This window comes from Haliotis rufescens, unplaced genomic scaffold, assembly GCF_023055435.1.
Source record: "Haliotis rufescens isolate VD_foot unplaced genomic scaffold, xgHalRufe1.0.p SCAF_8, whole genome shotgun sequence".
Lineage (NCBI taxonomy): Eukaryota > Metazoa > Mollusca > Gastropoda > Lepetellida > Haliotidae > Haliotis > Haliotis rufescens.
Genome location: NW_025964372.1, coordinates 479782 through 501830, shown reverse-complemented (window position 1 = coordinate 501830; position 22049 = coordinate 479782). Strand labels below are relative to the sequence as shown.

The 22049-nt window shown below is 40.6% G+C and overlaps 1 protein-coding gene and 1 long non-coding RNA gene across 2 annotated transcripts; one reads left to right on the top strand and one right to left on the bottom strand.

Moving 5' to 3' along the window:
* Positions 1-628: 628 nt before the first annotated feature.
* LOC124124967 lies at positions 629-7020 on the bottom strand. Its single transcript, XR_006859579.2, has 3 exons — positions 6838-7020; positions 1502-1675; positions 629-860 (listed from the first exon to the last, which is right to left on the bottom strand). It is a non-coding gene; the product is annotated as an uncharacterized LOC124124967 (long non-coding RNA).
* A 543-nt stretch (positions 7021-7563) lies between these two features.
* Positions 7564-20483, top strand: LOC124119092. The gene is made up of 17 exons (XM_046481499.2): positions 7564-7710; positions 8488-8816; positions 9170-9324; positions 9712-9958; positions 10291-10396; positions 10994-11090; positions 13779-13874; positions 14742-14792; positions 14915-14999; positions 16208-16267; positions 16639-16815; positions 16935-17076; positions 17380-17488; positions 18295-18367; positions 19178-19324; positions 19641-19780; positions 20168-20483. The coding sequence occupies exons 1-17, from the start codon at positions 7656-7658 to the stop codon at positions 20400-20402; spliced, it is 2304 nt and encodes a 767-aa protein (XP_046337455.2). The 5' UTR covers positions 7564-7655; the 3' UTR covers positions 20403-20483.
* The last annotated feature ends 1566 nt before the right edge of the window (positions 20484-22049 follow it).

The window sequence follows — 22049 nt, the reverse complement described above, 5'->3', positions numbered from 1 at the left end:
TTGAAAACTACGTATTATGTGTATTGAAAACTACGTGTTATGTGTATTGAAAACTACGTATTATGTGTATTGAAAACTACGTATTATGTGTATTGAAAACTACGTGTTATGTGTATTGAAAACTACGTATTATGTGTATTGAAAACTACGTATTATGTGTATTGAAAACTACGTATTATGTGTATTGAAAACTACGTATTATGTGTATTGAAAACTGCGTATTATGTGTATCGAAAAATGCGTATTATGTGTATCGAAAACTACGTATTATGTGTATTGAAAACTACGTATTATGTGTATTGAAAACTACGTATTATGTGTATTAAAAAATACGTATGGTGTGTATTGAAAACAACGTATTATGTCTTTTGAAAACTACGTATAATGTGTATTGAAAACTACGTATCATAAACTACGTATTATGTGTATTGAAAACTACGTATCATAAACTACGTATAATGTGTATTGAAAACAACGTATTATGTCTTTTGAAAACTACGTATTATGTGTATCTGCAGTACAATAAAACAAAACTAAATAAAAAACTAAACCTGCATGCATTCTTAAAACAAGAGTCAGTTACAACATAAGTATTTTTATTCAATATCGGTGAACTTGGACATAATCTTTAGTTCACTGTTGAGGTTTTTCACAAATGATATTCCCTCTGTGGCAAGGCGTCGTGCCTATGCAGTAACCGATTTTTTTCCGGTGTCGTTTCAGTGCAGGGCAGCCCGAACGGTGTGAATACCCCGGTCCCGAGCACCAGAAGTTATCATCGATCTCCACCCCGTTGGACCAGTGATGTGTCTTCACGCCGTACTGCCTGCGTAGTCCAATATAAAATTCTTTCCCCTCATCTGATAAGAAAAGTCAAGTATGTCCATATACTACAGTATATCTATTACACACCCACTTCCATACGAGGATGTGGGTCTGTATTGAAGGCTTCTCAGTCCGATATTGTCTTTATAATCCCGAACTTTAACAATTATAACTAAATATATAACTTAATATTCCAGAATTAATTATATTGACGAGTACATTTTTGTCAAAAATAATATCTCACTTTTTTTGAGGTAGCAAATGACATGCTGTTGACGAGCGTAACCGTGTCACAATGACCGTGTCACAATGACTGTGTCACAATGACCGTGTCACAATGACCGTGTCACAATCATGCTACACTGACATTATTGGATCACAGTACATGGACTCCATGCCAACCACTCCTTGTTTTAGGCCCTGAATGCACAGCGCCAGACAAGGTAACAACAAGTATGAGGAGGCAACATTGCACAGTGAAGGGTTTATTCGCCCGGGCACTCCCTGTCGCTTGAATCATTAGCTCTTCCGAAATGTAGATGAAAATAACATTTACAAGGTGTTACAAGGGACAGGGCTATTTTCCAGGTATTTATGAATACCAAATCTACTTTCTTGAATAATAAGGACATGATCTACTGAACGCGTTTCCTATCAATGCCTTAACGCTACTCACCCATGTTCTTGTTCAGATAACCCTGCATTGCTTCATACTTTTGCTTCGTGTCCAGGACAATTAGTCGCCCTCCTTCAACGAGTTCAGCACAGCGGTGTTCCATTTCCGAAATCTTCACGGTCTTCATAACCAGAGCAAAGGATAGACCCACCTTGTCAATATTTGTGAGGTTTCCTTGAGAGATGGGAAATGAAAATTACGAGTGGTTGTCAACGGTGTAGACATAATTAACACGTGGTATTCTATTCATTAATGTCTATTGACAAAAGTGACAAATACTTTTGGCAAACGTTTGGGCTGAGATTATTAATAAGATTCCCTTGCTAAGAGACTTTATACCCGAGATATTTATATGTATATGATAGAAACAGTAGCAGTAAATATGTCTCCAAAAGTAATATTCTTCCACTGTTGTTATAAATAATAAATTCTGTATGTATGACAATTTAATGTTCTGCTTAAGGACAAACGCAGTCAGCATATTATTAGTGATTACCATATTTTTGTATGTACTTTGTTAAAAATATAATAGTTTCTGTGGCGAATAGTATGTATTATAAAAGAGCGATTGCTTTTTCAACTTCCTAAGGCAAAAACACGACCGCTACCACGTATCACCGGATATAGCTTGTCAACAAAATGATCTTACGCCAATTAGTTCCATTATATTACGGCAATATAACACTATGTTGCATCAAACAAAGTTCAGCGTGTTTCTGGCTTTCCATGAGCTATTTGCACCGCTCCGGAGGTCATGAATGAATGAGTGATTTGGGTGTAATGCCACTTTGAAGAGTATTCCAGTTATATCACGGCGTGTCAGCTTAATGTGGGAGGAAAGCCCGAAGTGAAGCAGGACTCCAATGTTTACCATTTTGGTGAAACGCACGAGGACGGGCATGATGCTGACGAACCTAGAAATACTAGCGGGGTAAACGGGACTCGACCTATGCTCGTTTGGCGTGCCCTAAGGACGCACTGGAGCATTGGCGCCTTGATGTGAACCTCAGTCGTCATAAATATAATTACGCATTGCTGTGCAAGCGACCTTACCGTCATGCTGCTCCGTGACGACCTCCCTTGCAGTCCCTAACATCTTATTTGATACCAGGGAACCACTTGCACTTTACCAGGTAGACCCTTATGTTTCTCGGTGACGACCTCCCTTTCAATCTCTGGCATGTTATTTGATGTTTGATACCAGAGAACCCACATAGACATTACCGTGTTGGTGAGCCTCAGGTTCCTCAGTGATGATCTGCCTTTCAATCTTTGACATGTTATTTGATGTTTGATACCAGAGAACCCACATAGACATCACCGTGTTGGTGAGCCTCAGGTTCCTCAGTGACGACCTCCCTTTCAATCTCTGACATGTTATTTGATACCGCAGAGCCAACTTGGACTTTACCGTGTTGGTGAGCCTCGGGTTTTCCAGTGGTTACGGCCTTAGCTTCCATCTGTTGCAGCTTTTCTTCAATGTTTGACAAACGGGACTTCTCTTCCTGTTGTAATGCATGTATCTGTGACAACAACTGATCCAGTGATCCATGTGCTTTCCTTGGTCCTTTTGTTGTCTATCTTGATCCTTCAATGATTTCTCTTGTTGGTCCAGATGCCTTCCCAGCTTATTCAGAAGTTCTGCTTGCTCTGCAATCAGCTCTTCTTGTTTCTCGAGGCGACTCCCTTGTGCCTTTAGATCACTTACGACCTTCTTAACCTCTTTGTCCACAGTTGAAGGAGGATTGAACTGACTTGGATGGAATGTTGGAGACCAAATTCTTTGAAGCGCAAATGCAGCTGTTATGTGTATGACAGTTAGGAATACCAAACTCAGTTTTGCCATCATCTTTTGCAAGTGTTGTCTTTACGAGACGACGCAGTAACTTCTCAAACTGAATCAGGCTCTTTTATAATGACCCATGGCAAAGGATCTGGCATAATGAGTTGCTGTCAAGTGATAAACTAACCTGGCCATTCGTGTTCCAGTGATATACTAGATTCGCAATCAGTTATTACTTTGGTCACCAAATGCCTTGGTTGCTTTTCATGCACAAGGCTTAATGTATATTAACACGTGTGTGCATGTGTAGGGTAATGTGATATAAAAAATGAAAGTAACATCAAACGTAAGGCGGCAAACGTAGTTCGCGTTCAAGAAATCATTGCAAGTTTTTGTTAATAAGTTCCTATAGGTTACATGACATGAACACTTATCTATCAGATTGGAGATAAGGCAACGTGTTCGTGTCAAAGAACCACTGACCTTGTTTGTTTTGTTAATATGAACTCTGTGTAGTATTCACATGAATCAATGAATATTTTCAAAACATGTTTACTTAATGTTTGAGAGAACTACCCTCATGAACGTAGGCTTCTATATCTGGATCTTCTCGCATAAAGGATGACAACGGCGTCACTGAAAATCAATGGTCGATATGATGCAGATACAGATGGTTTGAAATTTGCAAACAAGGTAATTGACGCTATACAATGTAAGTTACATTCTCAGACACAAAGCTGTTTCCCAAAATGTCCCATTTTTTCAAATTTCAGGAATCACCAACAATTTCATACAGGTGGTTCAAATATAGGGACGTGTTGCTGAAAGTGGACTTGGCAGCTCATGATGTAAATTCCACTTGTTGCTGCCAAGACTCAGCATTCTGCCATCAACCTGTCGGTCATATAATCACAGGTGCCTTCTCTCTTGTTGACTCTTCTATTGACAATAACAACCTTCGTCAGTTATTCAGCTATGGACCAAAATACCGTAAACAACCTCCTACTGATTGGGATCAGAATTTTAAAATAATAATGGATGCTCTTGAAGGATATTCCAAAAATGGGCAAAAAGAGAAGAGGAACCTGTTGAATGGCTTTCAGGGTGGGTTAAGTCAGTGCGTGGTGTTGTCATAGGTAGAATACACAAACTCAAAAAGAAGAAACAGAATTGGAATAAACCCATTCTGTCCCAGCCAGCCGTCATCCAACGTCTGGCTGCCCTACATACGAAGGTCGTAGTTGTTCCCACTGACAAGGCCTCAAATAACATAACCATTATATGTAAGCATCACTTCATTATTTGTTTGATCAAAGAACTTTCTATAAATGACAAATCAAATAATGCCACGTATAAGGTCAGTTTGTTAAACCATGCATCAGACTATCAACTTCTGACTTGACTCTAAAACCTGAACACATATCCATTCCTCTTTTGTACTGGATTACAAAGCTCTATAAAAACTCTCACAAAGTGATTTATATTGCTGGGTCCAGAAAATGTACCACCAAATCCCTGTCTCGAAGACTGACCATAATCCTTTACACAATCACGGAAAGACTTTCTATATATTCACAAAATATTTGCGACAAGTGGAATCAATACACAGTGGATTCTCATCAACTCAAATGATTGGCCTGATTTTTTTTCAAAAACAGAAGAACCATTCTGTCAAAACATATGGCCACTGATACAGTTACGTATCAATACGGAACAACAAAAATTCCTGTGACATTGAATAAGATTTAATCCAAAGTTATGCTTTTTACCAAATCTGAAACAACTTCGGTTTGCAACAGATAAAAGACTCCTGTAAGTGTTTAAATAGTTTAATTTGCCATACTGACTTCAGAAAATTCGTGATGTCATAAAAAAAAATCATGAACATGCCAAAATGTCAATTTACACATCAATAGCGCGTGTGTCCACCTCTGGTTGCGATGCAAGCAACACATCTTCGTCCTCATGGAATGGACCAGACGTCGAACAACGTCCTGTGGGTTATCTGTCCATATCTGCTGGAGCATGTTTCGAAGTTCTTGGAGTGTCTGTGGAACACGTGATTGACGTCGAAGGCGCCGATCCATCTCATCTCACATATGCTTGATTGGTGAGAGATCAGGGGAGCGTGGCAGCCATGGGATGACATTCACGCTGGGCCATGACGACGCAAAAACGGTAGAACAACAAGGCCGATGATCTCATCGCGGTAGCGCTGTACATTGAGATTTCCCTCTACCACCATCAAATGGGTACTCTGTCTTGCTGTAACACCATACCACAACGCTGCCGCCCCCGAAACGATCTTCTTCCATACCACATTGACGTCGGTACACTCGAATCCGTCCATCGCTGTGGCTGAGGTGAAAACGAGACTCGTCAGTGAATAGAACTTGTCCCCACTGCATGGCCGTCCAGCATAGACGCTGTCTGCACCACTGTAGATCAGCTTGACAGTGGTTTCCTGTCAAAATGGGCCGTCTGGCGGGTCTTCTGGTGACAATCCCTGCACATCTGAGGCGACGACGTACGGTTTGTGAGGATATTCGTCGAAGGCCAGGGATGCTTCTTGCAGTCACTGTTGCTGGCTGGAATCGATTTCGTAGGTGTGTTGTTCGAATCCAGTTGTCTAGTCGATTATTGGTTACGCGTGGCCTGCCACTCCGAGGATGGCCTCTGACTGCATTCGTCTGTTGCCAACGTTGCCATAAAACCAAATGGTGTTTCTGTGGACGTTAAATTGTCTTGCAACATCACGTTGACTCGATCCTGCTTCAAGCATACCAATGGCTCGCAGATGCTCATTTACGGACAGGCGTGGCATTTCGTAATGGTAATTAATTGCGTCATTTTGTTGTTTTTCTGAGTGGTTGTTGTCAGCACGATGCTTAATAATGCATATGGAATCCCGTTAACGCACATGTTTTTATACCCATTCTTCGGTAGTGAAATGCATGGGGCTTGCATAAAAGTTAAATTTTGCATGGAATGCAAGCTTCTCTGTAGCAGTTGCGTTTTTGTGACTTGATTCCATACATGTACTACAATATTGAAAACCAAACTTTACTTGTTTGAAAAATACACTAAAATATTGGTGTCACAGGAACTTTTGTTGTTATATATACTATAATGTTATATAGTATATAATATAGTATAATATTAATGTACCCTGTTCATGTAATCTGTCACAATTGTTTATATATGCACATTTGCCCCCCCCCCCCCATCACCATAACACTATGGCAACCGAATTTGTCGATGTTTTCACAATGTTGGGGCAAAACGCTTATTTCGACGACGATAAACACGTTGTATACCATTTCGCCGGTGAAGAAGAAATTTTTTGGCTTATGTTTGTCTTTTTATAGCCACTACGCGAGTTACGAATGCCATAATTTGCACGTGGATTTTGCTTTACTGTTTTCCTCTTACATTTTTTAACAAGTGTGAACAAAATGCCGTTTAAGACATTGCAAATCGACAACGGCTGCGTTTTGACGCACAGTCTGTCGTATAATAGCCCACCAAGAATTATCAATACTTTTCATCATACCTGTGCGTTTCTGTTTTTGAAGAGTGTATTATGGGAAGGCTCTCAAACAATTAGACTTTAGCATACTGATAGACGCTGAGGAAGATCTGGACTACGATTGTTCCCATATGCTCCATCCGTACACAGAGTGGTACAATACTAGTAGATATCTGGCGTGATGAGATTGTACCAAGGTCGAAAACGTCGTTCTTTTTAGTTCACCTGACTGAAAGGTTATCTAAGTTTGTGATGATAAGATGTGCTGTCACGTCCAATGAATGTCTATCACAGCTGTTTACGATCATAACATCCACATCAGCGAAATATGTTATTGGAGGACAAATGTTGAAAAAAACTGATTTGAACAGGATGTGAATAATGCGAACAATATGAAACAGGAAAAGAATGGACTAAAATAGAATGGGGTTTCAACTAAAAAATCGTATGAGTACGGAAGCGTAGTGGGGCTAAGGTGAAATGTTTTTGTCTAAGTATCTCCTACGAAGGACGTATATGAGTACCGAAAGGGGTTTGTCATAACAATAACATAACAATGACTTCTTAAAGAAACAGTGAAAATTGTTTGGAGGTGGAGGGGAACCATTAGTGTACTGACAGTATAGAAGTTTGAGATGAGGTGTTCCATGGTGAGTGGGGGAGTATGGTTAAGTGTAATTGGCATTTGACCAATATAAACGGGGTTAGGTGTAATCATTACATTGCAGATAAGTCTAGGAATTCCAAACATACTTCGTGGGTGAAGGCCGACGACAAGGTAGAGATAATGCTGAGGCCAGTAAAGATCATCTGATCTTGTACCACTGCTGTAGGTGTCAGTAATGGAGATGGATGTCGGTGTCCTTCTCGCCGTTCTGGTTCTAATTTATTCTGCAGGTTGGTGTGATATAGTCCTTTAGACTCTTTAGTTCATGAACAGTTATAAACATTTTCTGCAGAATGTTCACACATTTAAGATATAACTCTATAAAATGAGATTAATGAATATATCAATAGGGGCCAACTCAACAGTATCTTATAATACATGTTCTCCTTAGGTCTTCTAAACAATGTTGAAACTTAGAATACTACTCATGCATTCGCAGAACAACATTTCACCAAAATATATAACTGCATGTGTTGTATAATTAGTTAATCTTACAATGTCAATTCAGAACAGCAGTATCATGGTATTCTCCAGACCGTAACAAAAAATGGTTATAAAAGTAATACTATATACTCTTAAATTGAATTGTTGTGTATGTTTAGAAATCACAAAGACGTAGCTTGAATGGAATGGAAAACAAACAAATCGGGAAGATTCACTATTGACAGCAATAGAGGTATTTCGAATATGTATTGTGGGCCCTGGCAATACTTCACAGTCCATGTATTGAAAGTCACACTGGAAAGTTGTGTTATCTAAAAATGCACATGACTCAGATCAATGTCTTTGTTCATCTGCCAGCAAAGAAAGGATTTATCACTTATACACCATGATTGGAAAGAAAGATATTCCTGTATAAATTAGATTTGGTCATACACACCTCACCCCCGCCCCTCCATCCCCGTTCACCGCCTCAAAACACCTCCAACAACATTTATATCATTTTATATTCATAATATATTACATAATTATGATACATGTTCATAATTGAATCTGCAATTGCTCAGCTAGTACACAGGGTGGTGGTGATAGCTTCACCGTCACCGTCAACACCAACGGTAGTTACAGCATCGCCGTCCAGGGAAATATCTGGCTCAAAAGCGCACCGACTTTCGTCAGAGCCAACGGGCAGATTTACAGCACCGCAGATGGCTCCTTGAAGCTTCTACAGACCACTGGAACATCTGGTACCGACTTCATCGGGAAATGGCAGTCCACTAGCTTCCTCTACCAAGCCGACACGTGTCGCTTCTTAGCCAGCATTTACTTCTACACGCCAGACCCAAGTATCTTCTCATATAACAATCCTCCTGAACAATTTCTGCTCTTCAAACAGGTTTGACTTTAACTTGTTAGCTTTTTTAAAATATTCACTACAAATGCAAATGACTTTACATACATAGTAGTCCACATGCATGTAGATACTAAAATAACTTCTTGAAAGAAATGCGTTAAAAGTGTTTGTTGGAGCTATCATCTTGTGCAATCAGAGTCAATATTGTATTATGTTTACTCACTAATGCGAGATATATATGTATAATGCGACAATAAAGCACCATGTTCCTTTCCTAATAGCAATGCAACCCATATTTTCTTGAAAGGAATATTGTATTAATATGAAAAACGGATAACAGCGTCTCCTCATAGACATCATGTAAATGTGTTTTCATTTGTGTTTTTTCTCCATAGACGTACTTAACCCAAACGAATGGCACAAAGGCACGGAGCGTTGATGAAACCATAGCTGGCTTCCCCGGGTTTGTTGTGAAGGAGGCGTCGGTCCCGCTTGGCTACTTGTCCTACGGCGGTGGTCAGTTTGGATATGGCATGAAAACATTTGGACAGTAAGTAGAGTTGTGTAGCCTGAATGAGTGAGGAGGTTGGTTTAGTGCCATTGTTTACGGTTTTATATCCAGAAGTTTAAAAGGTCGTAGGCGTTTACCATCTTCCTGAGGAAACCAAGGATTCAGATCCTGGTACCAGGAGGAAATGCAATTCTGAACAGGGAATTACCTTTCACCAATGGCCCACTCAAGTCTCAAAAGGACAATCTAGGTAGCATTTACTTTTAAGAAAGAACATTGGTATTTGATCAATTTAAGAAATGATTTGAAAAGATAGATATAATAAGAAAAATTACCGACCACACAGAAATAATTTAACCGAGTTTGTTGAAAATAAATCTGTTTTGGTTAAATAATATATATTTGAAATATCGCTTTCTTTTTCAGATTTGGACCAAAACTTAACATTTCTTCTGGCATCGAAAGTGGTCCCCTGTCTATATTTGACCGGGTCAAGACACCCAATACCCTCATCCTGTCCCCTGCAAGTTCCTTCATGTCCGCCAATCTCTGGCGCCAGAACACCAGCACCGGAAGCAACCTCTACTGGGGAACAATGGGTGGCGTTACAGATGTCCCTGCCAACTTTGAAACCAGCACCATCCTCTTCTTCAGCAACCAAGGTATCAACAAGGTGCGTTAGTAATGACTGATACAACGCTTTTGAGAATCATTTTGACGTGTCTATCTACGATGAGGAACTAATTGAATGTATTCCAAGTTGCAACAAACAAGCAGGACTTTCATGTATATGTCTGGCATTTCGTAAACAGTGATCAAAGAGTATAATGTGATATATTTCATCACTGATTTTCAGTGATCCATTCATATCATTTTCACCTCTACTTTGCCTTATAAGTCCACTTAAATCTGAATACGACAGTCGAGACTGGTTAGTCTCTGGCGTTGACGTTTTGTTTTAAGTAAGTAAAATGTTTCATTTAACCTTACGTATCTGAATGACAGGGATTCGTTAGCTGGGGTCAGATTCTACAGAAATGGTACGGAAGAGACAACAGTTTTGTGAAGTCAGATTTTACCAGCAACTATCTGGGGTACTGGACAGACAACGGTAGGGAAACCACACGAACTTGCACTCCTTCTCTACTCTATAATGTGTTTGGTACTGTTACATTCGGCCCGACCCTGTGTTAATTCCAAGTTAGAATTAGTGCCAAGCAGCCTATGGGTCGGATGGTCAGGTTCGGGGCTAGGTGTCATCGTACCCCGACTGTGTGGACCATTGCAGATAATAGCAATCCCAGGATTGTCGATGAGTGCAGGTTGAGAACACAAACCACCACATGCTCATCCGATCCCTGAATGACCTATTTCACAACTTGTTTACGGACGTAAAAGTTAATTGTAATTATGTTTGCTCACATTTAAAATATCGACATTTATTGACATTGAGATACAATATACTAGTATCAGTCTCCCTGCACGGTGTGCAAGAATCATACGATCATTGGTTCAAATCCAAGATTCATGTTATAAAGAACCTGGGTGTATCAGGTCTCTACCTCAGCTCATTGGTTTGTTTGGACGTTACTACAACAATCACAAACTAAAATGTCATTTTAATGACCTTGCACCATTTCAATCACTCTTGTCAAGCACTTAATTCTGTTACATTCGTGTTGAAAATTCAAGGAATTCTGTTTTGCAGGCGCCTATTACTATTACCACACAGAACCTAAGAAAGATTACCAAGACACCATACTGGACATTGTTACCTCCATCAAGGACACAGGTATTCCCTTCAGGTAGGTGGTCACTTGTAGGTGCGTTAAAGACACAGGTATACCCTACAGGTAGGTGGTCACTTGTAGGTGCGTTAAGGACACAGGTATACCCTACAGGTAGGTGGTCACTTGTAGGTGCATTAAGGATACAGGTACAGTATTCCCTTCAGATAGGTGGTCACGTGTAGGTGCGTTAAGAACATAGGCATGCCCTTCAGATAGGTGGTCACTTGTAGGTGCGTTAAGGACACAGGTATACCCTTCAGATAGGTGGTCACTTGTAGGTGCGTTAAGAACATAGGCATGCCCTCCAGGTAGGTGGTCACTTATAGGTGAATTAAGGGCACAGGTATACCCTTCAAGTAAGTGGTCGTTTATAGGTGCATTGGGGATACAGGTATTCCCTTCAGGTAGGTGGTCACCAGCTGCTAAAAGGACACAGGTGTTCCCTTCAGATACCTGTCCACCTGTAGTTTCAACAAAGACACAGGTATACCCTTTGCGTCACCTTTAGCTTCATCAACATTTATCATTTGGGTTACTTGTCATAAAAAGTCATGTATACGCCCCTTTTGGTTTTCGCCTGATGATCTACACGGTACATCCCACTTTTGCCCTGATAATATATCTATCAAGGTCAGCTTACACTCAAGCTGGTCTGCCTCTTGTTCTGGATGGTTGACATTTCTAAGCATTGGTATATGCAGAAATGTGGCGATACGTGGTCCTGTGGAAGTCATAGAGGATTCATCACGAGTGTTTTTTAATATGGGAAATATCAACCGAGTCTTAGTTAATCGGTATTTGCCGAGCCTTTGGCAAGGCAAATACCGATTAACGGGACGAGGTTGATATTTCCCATATTAAAAAACACTCGTGATGAATTCTATTTATCATTTTCACATTTTTGCTTCCAAATTAAGGAATAATTGCATTAAACATTAACATCAGCAACTTGTCGAAATCTTACGTATAGATCGTGCGTAGTGATACATGTTTTCCATAGCCATGTAAACCAAAATAAACAATTCGCTGAGAAAAAAAGTTCCTCGGATTATTTTAAACAAAATACTTGAACAGACTTTTGCAGAATAATTGAAACTTTAATAACGGTAACAACAACGATTCTGTGTAATCTGATTATACCTCTGGTGTAACTTCACTTATAATATATAGTTTCAAATCAAACCGCTCGCTCTTCCGGTTATCAATTTGCATATCTAATTTGCATACTTATGTCCTTGGGGTATGACATACATGTTTTTATGTCATAAGCATATGTCATGGATAAATGCTTAAGTTAAATGATAAACACGGGTATCAGATCAACCGAAGTTGGTCGCAAAGAGTCCTTGGGAGGGGGATCGTGTTCTGGTGTTTGGTTCCTGAGAGTTTCTTGGGCTTCCATCCTCAACCTGGCACCTTTGGTGTTTCCTTGGCGAAGTGACTTAGTTCGTATTATTCCCTCTGTTCATCCAGCAGAGAAACGGGTACCCGGTAGGATGAGATGATAATGTTACTGTTCACCTTCTGGCGCCTCACAGTGAACTGAGAATGAGAAATCCAATGAAAACTGATACACTGACCAGGCTCAATGATAATGTAGCGCTTCAAGTAAACATTGCGTGTGGAGTTTTTTCTGTGCATGTTTTTTGTTAGCTCTTAGTGTTAGCTTTGCAGTGAGTGTTATTTAAATAGATGGTTATATTGTGCGTGATGCTATTCTAATTGGGGGGCACGGGTGGCCCAGTCGTCTAAGGCGCCGCGATTCGCTGTGCAAAGTTGCGTCCCTTGGGCACGTCAGAAACCTATGGTTGTGGGTTCGAATCCCGCTTCGCCCCGATTATGTTTCTAGGTTTGTCAGCACCATACCCGTGCTCGTGGGTTTCACCGAAGTGGTAAACGCATGAGATCTGCATCACTTCGGGCTTTCCTCTCACATTCAGCTGACACGCCGTGATATAACTGGAATACTGTTAAAAGCGGCGTTAAACCCAACCCACTCACTCACTCACTATTCCATTTGGGCTGAGAAAGAATCTGTGAATCTAGCGATTTGCAAAGAACAGGTAAACTGTCAACATTATATACCTCAAGCAAAATATAACCAATATTTCTCCAAGCAAGACGTTAACCTATTTCGGGTATTCTGAAACACGCACAACCTTGGCATGGCTTTGGAAGACACGGAGTTCATATCGGAACATCGTTAATATCTCCCTCTTCTCTATCCGCTGGAGGCTCTGTGACGGAATTCGTTGTGTATATTTGCGTCTGTTAATAGTAACAGGATCCGATAATCGTAGGTTTCTATTCCCTGATTCATTCTATTTATGATCCTTGGGGTCCCCGGCCGCGTCATACCAAAAGACGTTAAAAGATGGTACTTGTTGTTACCCTGTCTGGCGCTCGGCATTAAGGGGCTAAAACAAAGACTGGGCGGCTCGGAGTCAGTATACTGTGTCTGAGTGGGGTATTCATGTTAAACTGCGACATGGTATCTCAGTGTGCTAGCACTATAAATCGGCATCAGTCCGGACTAGTACAAGCAGCCACACACACACACACACACACACGTGCATGTACGTCGCTATATAAGTGTAATAATCTTGGACGCGACGTTAAACCCAATTTCACCTCACCTCACCTATGATCCTTGGTTTGTAGGCAGCATACCGTGACGTAACTCCCGCCATTATCCTGCTTTAGGTACCTGCAGTTCGACTCCTGGTGGTACTACAAAGGTGCAGGGAACGGCGTCAAGACATGGGAGAGCACCCCTGAAGTATTTCCGGACGGCATGCAGTAAGTGATAGGATTTGAATTTCTGATCACAGTCAAACGCTAAACCCTGAATCATTCGTGAACTGTTTGTTTGTTTGTTGTTTAACGCCGAACTCAGAAATATTCCAGCTATATGAAGGCGGTCTGTAAATATTCGAGTCTGGACCAGACAATCGAGGGATTAACATCATGATTTGTTTGTTTGTTGTTAAACGGCGCACTGGGCAAAATGACGGCTGTCTGTAAATAATCAAGTCGGAACAGACAATACAGTGATTGACATCATGATCATCGATCCACGAAATTGGGATACAATGACATGCATCAATGCAACCAAGTTAACGAGCCTGACCACCCGGTCCAGTTAGTCTCCTCTTACGGGTCCGTTTGTGAACTGATCCGAGGTGTACATGATATATATCACAGCACACACTATTTCACACACAAAAACTAGATTTAGTTTTTTTGGCATCGGGCAATAAATACTTCCTCTTTTATGCAAATTGTGTGAATAGCGGCTGCAACTGCTAGGGCAGGACATGCTTACCCTTTTCGTGAACACCTGGTGTCATCGCTCATTTACTGTTGTCCATTTTCATACTTTCACAGCTGTTTCGCCTTTTACGCCAAATGGAATCTATTTTGGCGCATAAACAAGACGATGATTCTCTTGCATTGGCGTTTCATATCGACAGTGAAAACTCATTAATTTCGGAAACAATTGTTTTCAATGTAACGTTCGGATAACAAATGTCAGAATCGACAAAACAACATTGTTTTATGGATCTGAAGACTTTCATTGGTGACCATTGTTATTGTATGCATGTGTGTGTATATCAATGTGCATATACATGTATTGTGACTGTATTTGTTTTATATCAATTCTAGGTGGCTGTACAATAAAACAAGATTCCCAATTTCAGCCCATAACAGATACTGGTAAGTGTTTCACGTGGAGCGTTAATGATTACTAAATGAGGAAACGACTCTTATGCGATTTGAAATGCTAAGTTGTATTCTAGTATTGCATGTTGTACAGTATCAACTCTGTGTAATTGCAGGGCAAGCGACACAACATATGCCAAACAGAATGGTGGTCAATATTCTTTCATTGTTGAAGGTACAAAAGCTCTTCCGCTTGACCAGGTATTTATAACACATATATACACGTTCATATTGTTCTGATTTAACTGTGTCGTTACCGTGTGAGAGTGGATTAGCAACGTTGTGTTCCCTCCATAAATACACCTTAATGAATTCTACTCACATCCTGCATGTTTTGGAGAATACTTGGTTTGGAATTAATCTTCTTCTAATAAAAACAACTGTTTGACTGATGATTTTCTTTAGAAATTCAGTTCCGTTATAATAATATTAATACTCATTAACGTTTGATGTATTTAACACCAACATTCCGATAAAAAGCATCCATATTACTCAATGCATCAAGCGGGTAAATATTAAATTAAAACAATGACTAAAACGTTTTGGATAATGCTTCTTCTGGCTGCAGCATCTTGTTTATTTTTTAGCAATATTTCTTTATAATAATATCGAGTTCCTCCATGTAAACTAATAGGGCACAAAACGACAATAATATTGATGTATTCAGCACTATCAAAAACACGGATATCAATCAAATCGTCAAGCAGGAAAATATAAAATATGGAAAAAGGATCTCCATAACTTTAATTTGGTTATAGCAATGACCTAACATGATCTGTTAACTTACTGATCTTTTAATTACTAACACCGGGTGGTGATGAGTTCTGATGGTAGCAGCTATCGCATGGTGAGTGAGTGAGTGAAGTGGGTTTAACGCCGCTTTTAACAGTATTCCAGTTATATCGCGGCGTGTCAGCTTAATGTGGGAGGAAAGCCCGAGGTGATGCAGTTCTCAGACGTTTACCACTTCGGTGAAACCCACGAGCACGGGTATGGTGCTGACAAACCTAGAAACATAATCGGGGGAAACCGGGAATCGAACCCACAATCATAGGTTTCTGGCGTGCCTAAGGGACGCAACTCTGCACAGCGAATCGCGGCGCCTTAGACGACTGGGCCACCCGTGCCCCCTATCGCATGGACAAATCCGTGCTAATGTTGTGAACCGTAGTTCCTTACACCTGAGATCTGATACGGACATACTATCCTTGAAAAGAACAAACGTCTTCACATGCTGCCTCCTTTTGTAAATAGAATAAAATCGTGGTATTTTTTATTACGATAAATATTTGTATTAATTGTAAATCAGGTAAGATCGCTACTTGCAAATGAAGTAAATTTCATCAACTGATAAATGGTTGCTGCAAAAGACACTGCCGTTAATATGTCTTACGCTTTTCTGCTTTCAGATATTCTGGGACGACCTTCTCTCCAATGGTCGAAAATGGGGTTTAGTGACATATGAACAGGTAGACACATTATGAGACATTTTCCACATTTACATAAAGGATGTTAGCCTGTAAATGGTCAAACACTTCAAAAACGAAATGAATATTGAATGAATTTATTTTTGACTAATTTTTCGGAAGCTCCCAGGCCTCCGTGGTTACGTTGACAAAAACACCTGCTGGAAGAGTGGAAGCTCCCCATCCTCCGTGGTTACGTTGACAAAAGCACCTGCTGGAAGAGTGGAAGGTCCCCAGCCGCGTCACGCAATAAAGACGTTAACAGATTGAACTTGTTGCTACCCTGCCTCACGCTCGGCATTCAGAGAGAAAGTTAAACCTCATTTTACCTTACCTCATAGGATGGTCACAATGCATTTCGTTTATAACTTCAGGACTGGCTGCAAGGGGAGTTTGGCGGAGTTCCTTCTCTCACTGAAGATGTCTACCTGGCAGAGATGTGGCTCAATCAGATGGGACGTGGAGCTGCCAAGAATGGTCTGACCATCCAGTACTGTATGGCCCTCTGTCGACACGCACTTCACGCGATTTCCATCCCCGTCGTGACACAGGTTGTATTATTGAACATGTTGATACCACAGTTGTCATTGAAATGTACATTTGATAATATTTATGTTTTAATAGGTTAACTGGGTGTCTAATTTGAAACATGATGTGATTTGTTTGCCAGGTAAGAGCTAGCACAGACTACCACCCTGGACGTCAACAATGGCGTATCGGCGTGACGTCCATGTTAGCCTGGGCTATTGGCATTGCTCCTTTCAAAGATAACTTCTGGACCACAACTGTTCAGCCGCGAGGTCGTAATACAGGTTAATGATTTACACATGTGAAAATACCACAGATACTATATCCTCTAATCCCGATGGAACCTGATTAAAACATATGCATTTCGTAAGAAGCGACTTCATGTGATCAGATTCGATGATTTGGTAAATTTTTGCTATCACTTCTAAATCTGACGCTGCTGCTACCTCCGAGCCACCATGGCAATTGGTAGAAGTAGATGATCCCAACTTTTGCCTTGTCGATTAATTTGGTGTGTGTGTTTTGTCATCAATGTTCTCCAGAATATGTCTTCTAGTATCTGACAGATATACACTTCTTCAATACAGACAGAACAGAACCGTACCCGGAATTGAACGCTCTGGTGGCCACCCTCAGCACAGGGCCTGTCGGACCAAGTGACATGATCGGCAAATTCAACAAGACAATCATTATGAAGTATGTAGGCAGGGTTAAATTCTTACTGTGCATTGGATTTGGTTGGTTTGTTGGTTGGTTGTTTAACGCCTCACTCAGCGATATTCCTGCTATATGACGGCGGTCTGTAAATAATCGAGTCTGGACCAGACAATCCAGTGATTGACATCATGAGCATCGATCCACACATTTGGGATCGATGACATGCATCAACAAAGTCAGCGAGCCTGACCACCCGATCCCGTTAGTCGCCTCCTACGACAAGCAGCGTCGCCTTTTACAGCAATCATGGGTTGCTGAAGACCTATTCTACCCCGGGTTCTTCACGGGTTCTGTGCTTTGGAAAATATGTGTTTACTTGATAGGACTGTTTGACCATTCAGTTCTATCTGTTCTTTGAATGCAACGCTGCGAGGTACAAACATTCAAAATGGTGAAAACTCAACAAAACTAAAAATTATGATATTTTTCTGAACACTGCACATCCGAAGATTACTTAGGGTAACATTGATATGAGACTGGATATGAGACTGGATACCAGGCTCTTTATAAAGAACATTCGAACATGCAATAAAAGCTTCATTTAATTGCCCGTGTTTTTTTCGAGCTGTTCAAAAAACATTACCCTGGTTCATATCCACGTCACAATAACTTTTGTGTTTGAGTACAAAATAATCTATGAACTATCAATAAACGTACATGCCTAAAGATGTAAACAAATTTACATTTAAATGGTTTTGTAATATATTTCATAACAAGACCTGTCATTGACAATTTCTATCTATTTCATAGTTATTTACTGACATAACCAAAAACACTGATTGTAGGAGCGCGAATTCTGAGGGACTGATCCTGAAGCCATCAAGACCCGCCACAGCTATTGACAACATGATCAGAAGGGTAAACACACGATCAGCGGCATAACTCATCCAAAGAACATAAACTGATGATATCCGGAGGCTTTCATATACTGACACAGATTTAATGGCTGCGTATTATCACTTAAAACGTCTTTGGTCATTGTAATTTTTCTCAAAATTTGCAAACCGAAAAAAAAGTTTTTCAAAAATTCATCCCATTGTTATTACCTTTATATTTTATATAAATACACTCTTTCAACGGGGTCATATTATATACCAAACACACCCTATCTTATTCATTGAGGCCCACCTTTTCCCAATCGTTTGTATTCACAGGTATGTTTCCAACAACAACGCTCAACATCATAACAGTGCTTAACTGTTCCATTATTGTTTTTTTCATATTTTCAAAATATTTGGAGATCAAAGTTTACATTCATTTCACCATTTATTGTGTCATTAGGAAACTCTGTTGATTAATGCATGATCACATGTTACAGTGTTGTAACTGATCTTCAAACATTATATGATTTCGCATCTACGATATATGAGACATATATATATTTTCTTGGAATGGAGGAGCACACACACTTTGTTGAGATCCACATTTTGGTCAGCACCTACGACATGTCCACTGAAGTGTTACATTTGAGTAGTAGTACATGGTCCTCAGTTGATCCAGCATGTTCAGTGAATAATTACATTCTAACCCAAACCCTAGACCCTAACCCATTCTTTGTGTAAAATCGGAGGGCACATCCTATGTTTTTTAAATGTTCTGGATTAAATTATAAAATTTAAAAAATCAAGTGGATGTCCTTATGTATGATCCAATCGTAATTATTTTCAGCTGGCATGGAACGACTTTGAAGGCCCAGATGGGGAAGTATGGTCGACGTATTCTGACTTTGGTGGAAGCAACAAATATGGCATAGTGCTTGCTGCGGACCTTCAAGGGAACTACACCATGACGCCGTGTATGGCTGGGTTCCAAGGGGTAAGAGTGGGAGAAGCGAGTTTTCACACATCAGTGAGCTCAAGTCAGAATTAATCATAGTGATATGTATGTAATCGTTCCTGGACGAGGGAGAAGGGGTTGGAAGTATGAGCTCAGGCCATCAGACTCTTTCTTTATTCTGGTCGGTTCTTACAAGCAGGAAGAGCAGGACAACATTCAGAACGGGAATCCCAAATACTAAGAGAATCAAACTCACTGTAAAGATTTAGTATTTTTTTAGGCATTGGATGTTCTCCCATCCCTTCCTTTTTGGGCAGTCAAGTATTGGTAACATTGAACAACTTTATGCTTCCAGTTCCCCAAGTCTATGGTGTTCCCTGCGAAAGACCCCAACAAGGTCCAACTGCTGACAGACCCCCAGCCTCTCCAGATGAGTGGCTGTACCATGGTGGACTTCTGTCTGTACTATGTCTCGCCCGTTGTAACATTTCAAGGGTGAGAGTCCAAAGGCAAACTTTTCCCTCAGTCTAAGACTTTGAAACAGGTGATGTTCTATGTTGGGACGTTAGCTCATAGTTAGCTGCCACAGCATGATGAGGTTTACTGGCATACATGCTTTTGAAAAGGTTCAGACTTTGACAATGACACAGGTGCCACAACGAAGAGACATGTCCTCAGCATTGCCAGGTTCCGTAAATCAAGTGTTCGAATCTCATATTGAACTTTGTCATGAATCATGATTAGTCAGCTCAATTCCTGTGTATTTCACCAATGGGGTCTGGACTTTCAACTCACACTATTGGAATCTGACACACTGTAAAAGGGATTGAAGGACATTCTCTATCTCTCATTAACTAAAGTTCACGAATTTCTGTTTTGCAGACATCAGGTCTTGATTCAAGGAGAACTCGATAAGTGGGTGCCAATGTCACCACAGAGAGTTGTCGACATCAACGTTGACGTCAGCGACATCAACGTCCGTATTGCAGGAGGGGCTAATGAAATTGTCAACTTCTGGTTCAACACCGACGGAGTGTCAAAAGGTCTCACGTGTGACATCAATGACTCTGGCTTTGCTTCTATTAGTTACAAATCGTGGGGATGTACATCTGAATAGAATACAAGAAAACATCTCAGTTTATGTTATAACTTGTATCAATGAATACCGTCATAGAAATAAATGGTATTATGTATAAAATCTGTTGGTATCTGGTGATGTGTCATTTTAAAAGGTGAGGTGAGGTGAAATGGGGTTTAACGTCGCGTCCAAGATGATTGCACTTATATAGCGACGTGCATGTACGTGTGTGTATGTGTGTTTGTGTGGCTGCTTGTACTAGTCCGGACTGATGCCGATTTATAGTGCAAGATCACTGAGATACCATGCCGCAGTTTAAAATGAATACCCCACTCAGACACAGTATACTGACTCCGAGCCGACAAGTCCATGTTTAAGCCCCTTTATACCGAGCGCCAGACAGGGTAACAACAAGTACCAGCTTTTAACGTCTTTTGGTATGACGCGGCCGGGGATCGAACCCGGACCTTCCCCTCTCCGGACGGACGCTCTACCACTAGACCACGGAGGCGGTCCATTTTAAAATGCATTGAACAAAACAGATTATGCATGAAAAGAGAAGGAGTGGACAACAAAATGGTTCAGCACTGGGGGGGGGGGGGGGGGGGGGGGGGGCTGTTGATTCCATCCAGTAGGCTGGTTGTTTCTTTGTTTGTTGGTTAACTCAGCAATATTCCAGCTCTATGACCGGTGGCCTGTCAATATAATCGGTTCTCGACCACACCGTCCGGTCATCGGTATTGTGAAGAACGATCAACGCTTTCGGAGAACGGTGTCTGGCAATCAGCAAAGTCACCGAGCTCGATTTGCCCTCCTTTTATCAATTGGCATTTGCTTGACACCGATGCTTAACCAGATCCCCAGGGTGTCTGTAGAAGTATATTGTATATTGTATAATGTACATTGTGACATCATCTTTGAGTATAATAAGTGACACATCCATCTCAATCCCTGATCAATTACTTAAACACACCATTTCTCTCGCTATATTTTGTGTGTGTGCCTGGCTATCTTTCATCTCATTCGTCTAAGGCAGTGTTTGGGTCCATTTTTTCACCATAAGAAAATGGAGATAAAATGTCCTTGGTATTCAAGGTTGTCGTGCCATATACTCTATACAACCACCGCAAATGATTGAATTCATCAAATGAAGCACACTGGTTGAAATGTATTTTCTATCAGAATGATTGACACGGAATATTGATGTACATGCGTATCGTTCTGTTGTTAAATTGAATGTTGCATCAATAGTGCATGCATTGACTATGCAAGGATTCGCATTTGTTCGTCAGACCCGCACTCATAGCATGATCTTTTTAAATACTGTTTAAGACCTGTAGCACTCCATTTAACAGAGGAAATGATGATCAAAGTGTTTGTACATATCACAACATTTAAAACCTACATAATCTTCGCTGACATATTCATTGAAAACACACCAGAGAGTTTGTTCAAATTATCATAGGAAATGCGTTGGTGTTTCTGTTGGATTGCTTGGATTTTGGTACACGTATGATGTGCGCTGATCACAATTATAATTATTCGTAGTCTTTGGTCCTGTCCAAACTGCCTCTGTTCATCCAGCAGCGAATGGCTGTCCGGTTGCATGTGCTGGTAATCAACGAGTACACATGCTCTCATCATTAGTCAACTGCTATTTACGTAGAGTTATATTCCAGCAGCTCC

Coding starts and splice junctions, on each gene's coding strand:
- LOC124119092 (XM_046481499.2), top strand. CDS start 7,656: ATGGAGATGGATGTCGGTGTCCTTCTCGCCGTTCTGGTTCTAATTTAT. Junction 9,959..10,290: donor GCAACCAAGGTATCAACAAG/GTGCGTTAGTAA, acceptor TCTGAATGACAG/GGATTCGTTAGCTGGGGTCA. Junction 16,816..16,934: donor CCATCCCCGTCGTGACACAG/GTTGTATTATTG, acceptor TTTGTTTGCCAG/GTAAGAGCTAGCACAGACTA.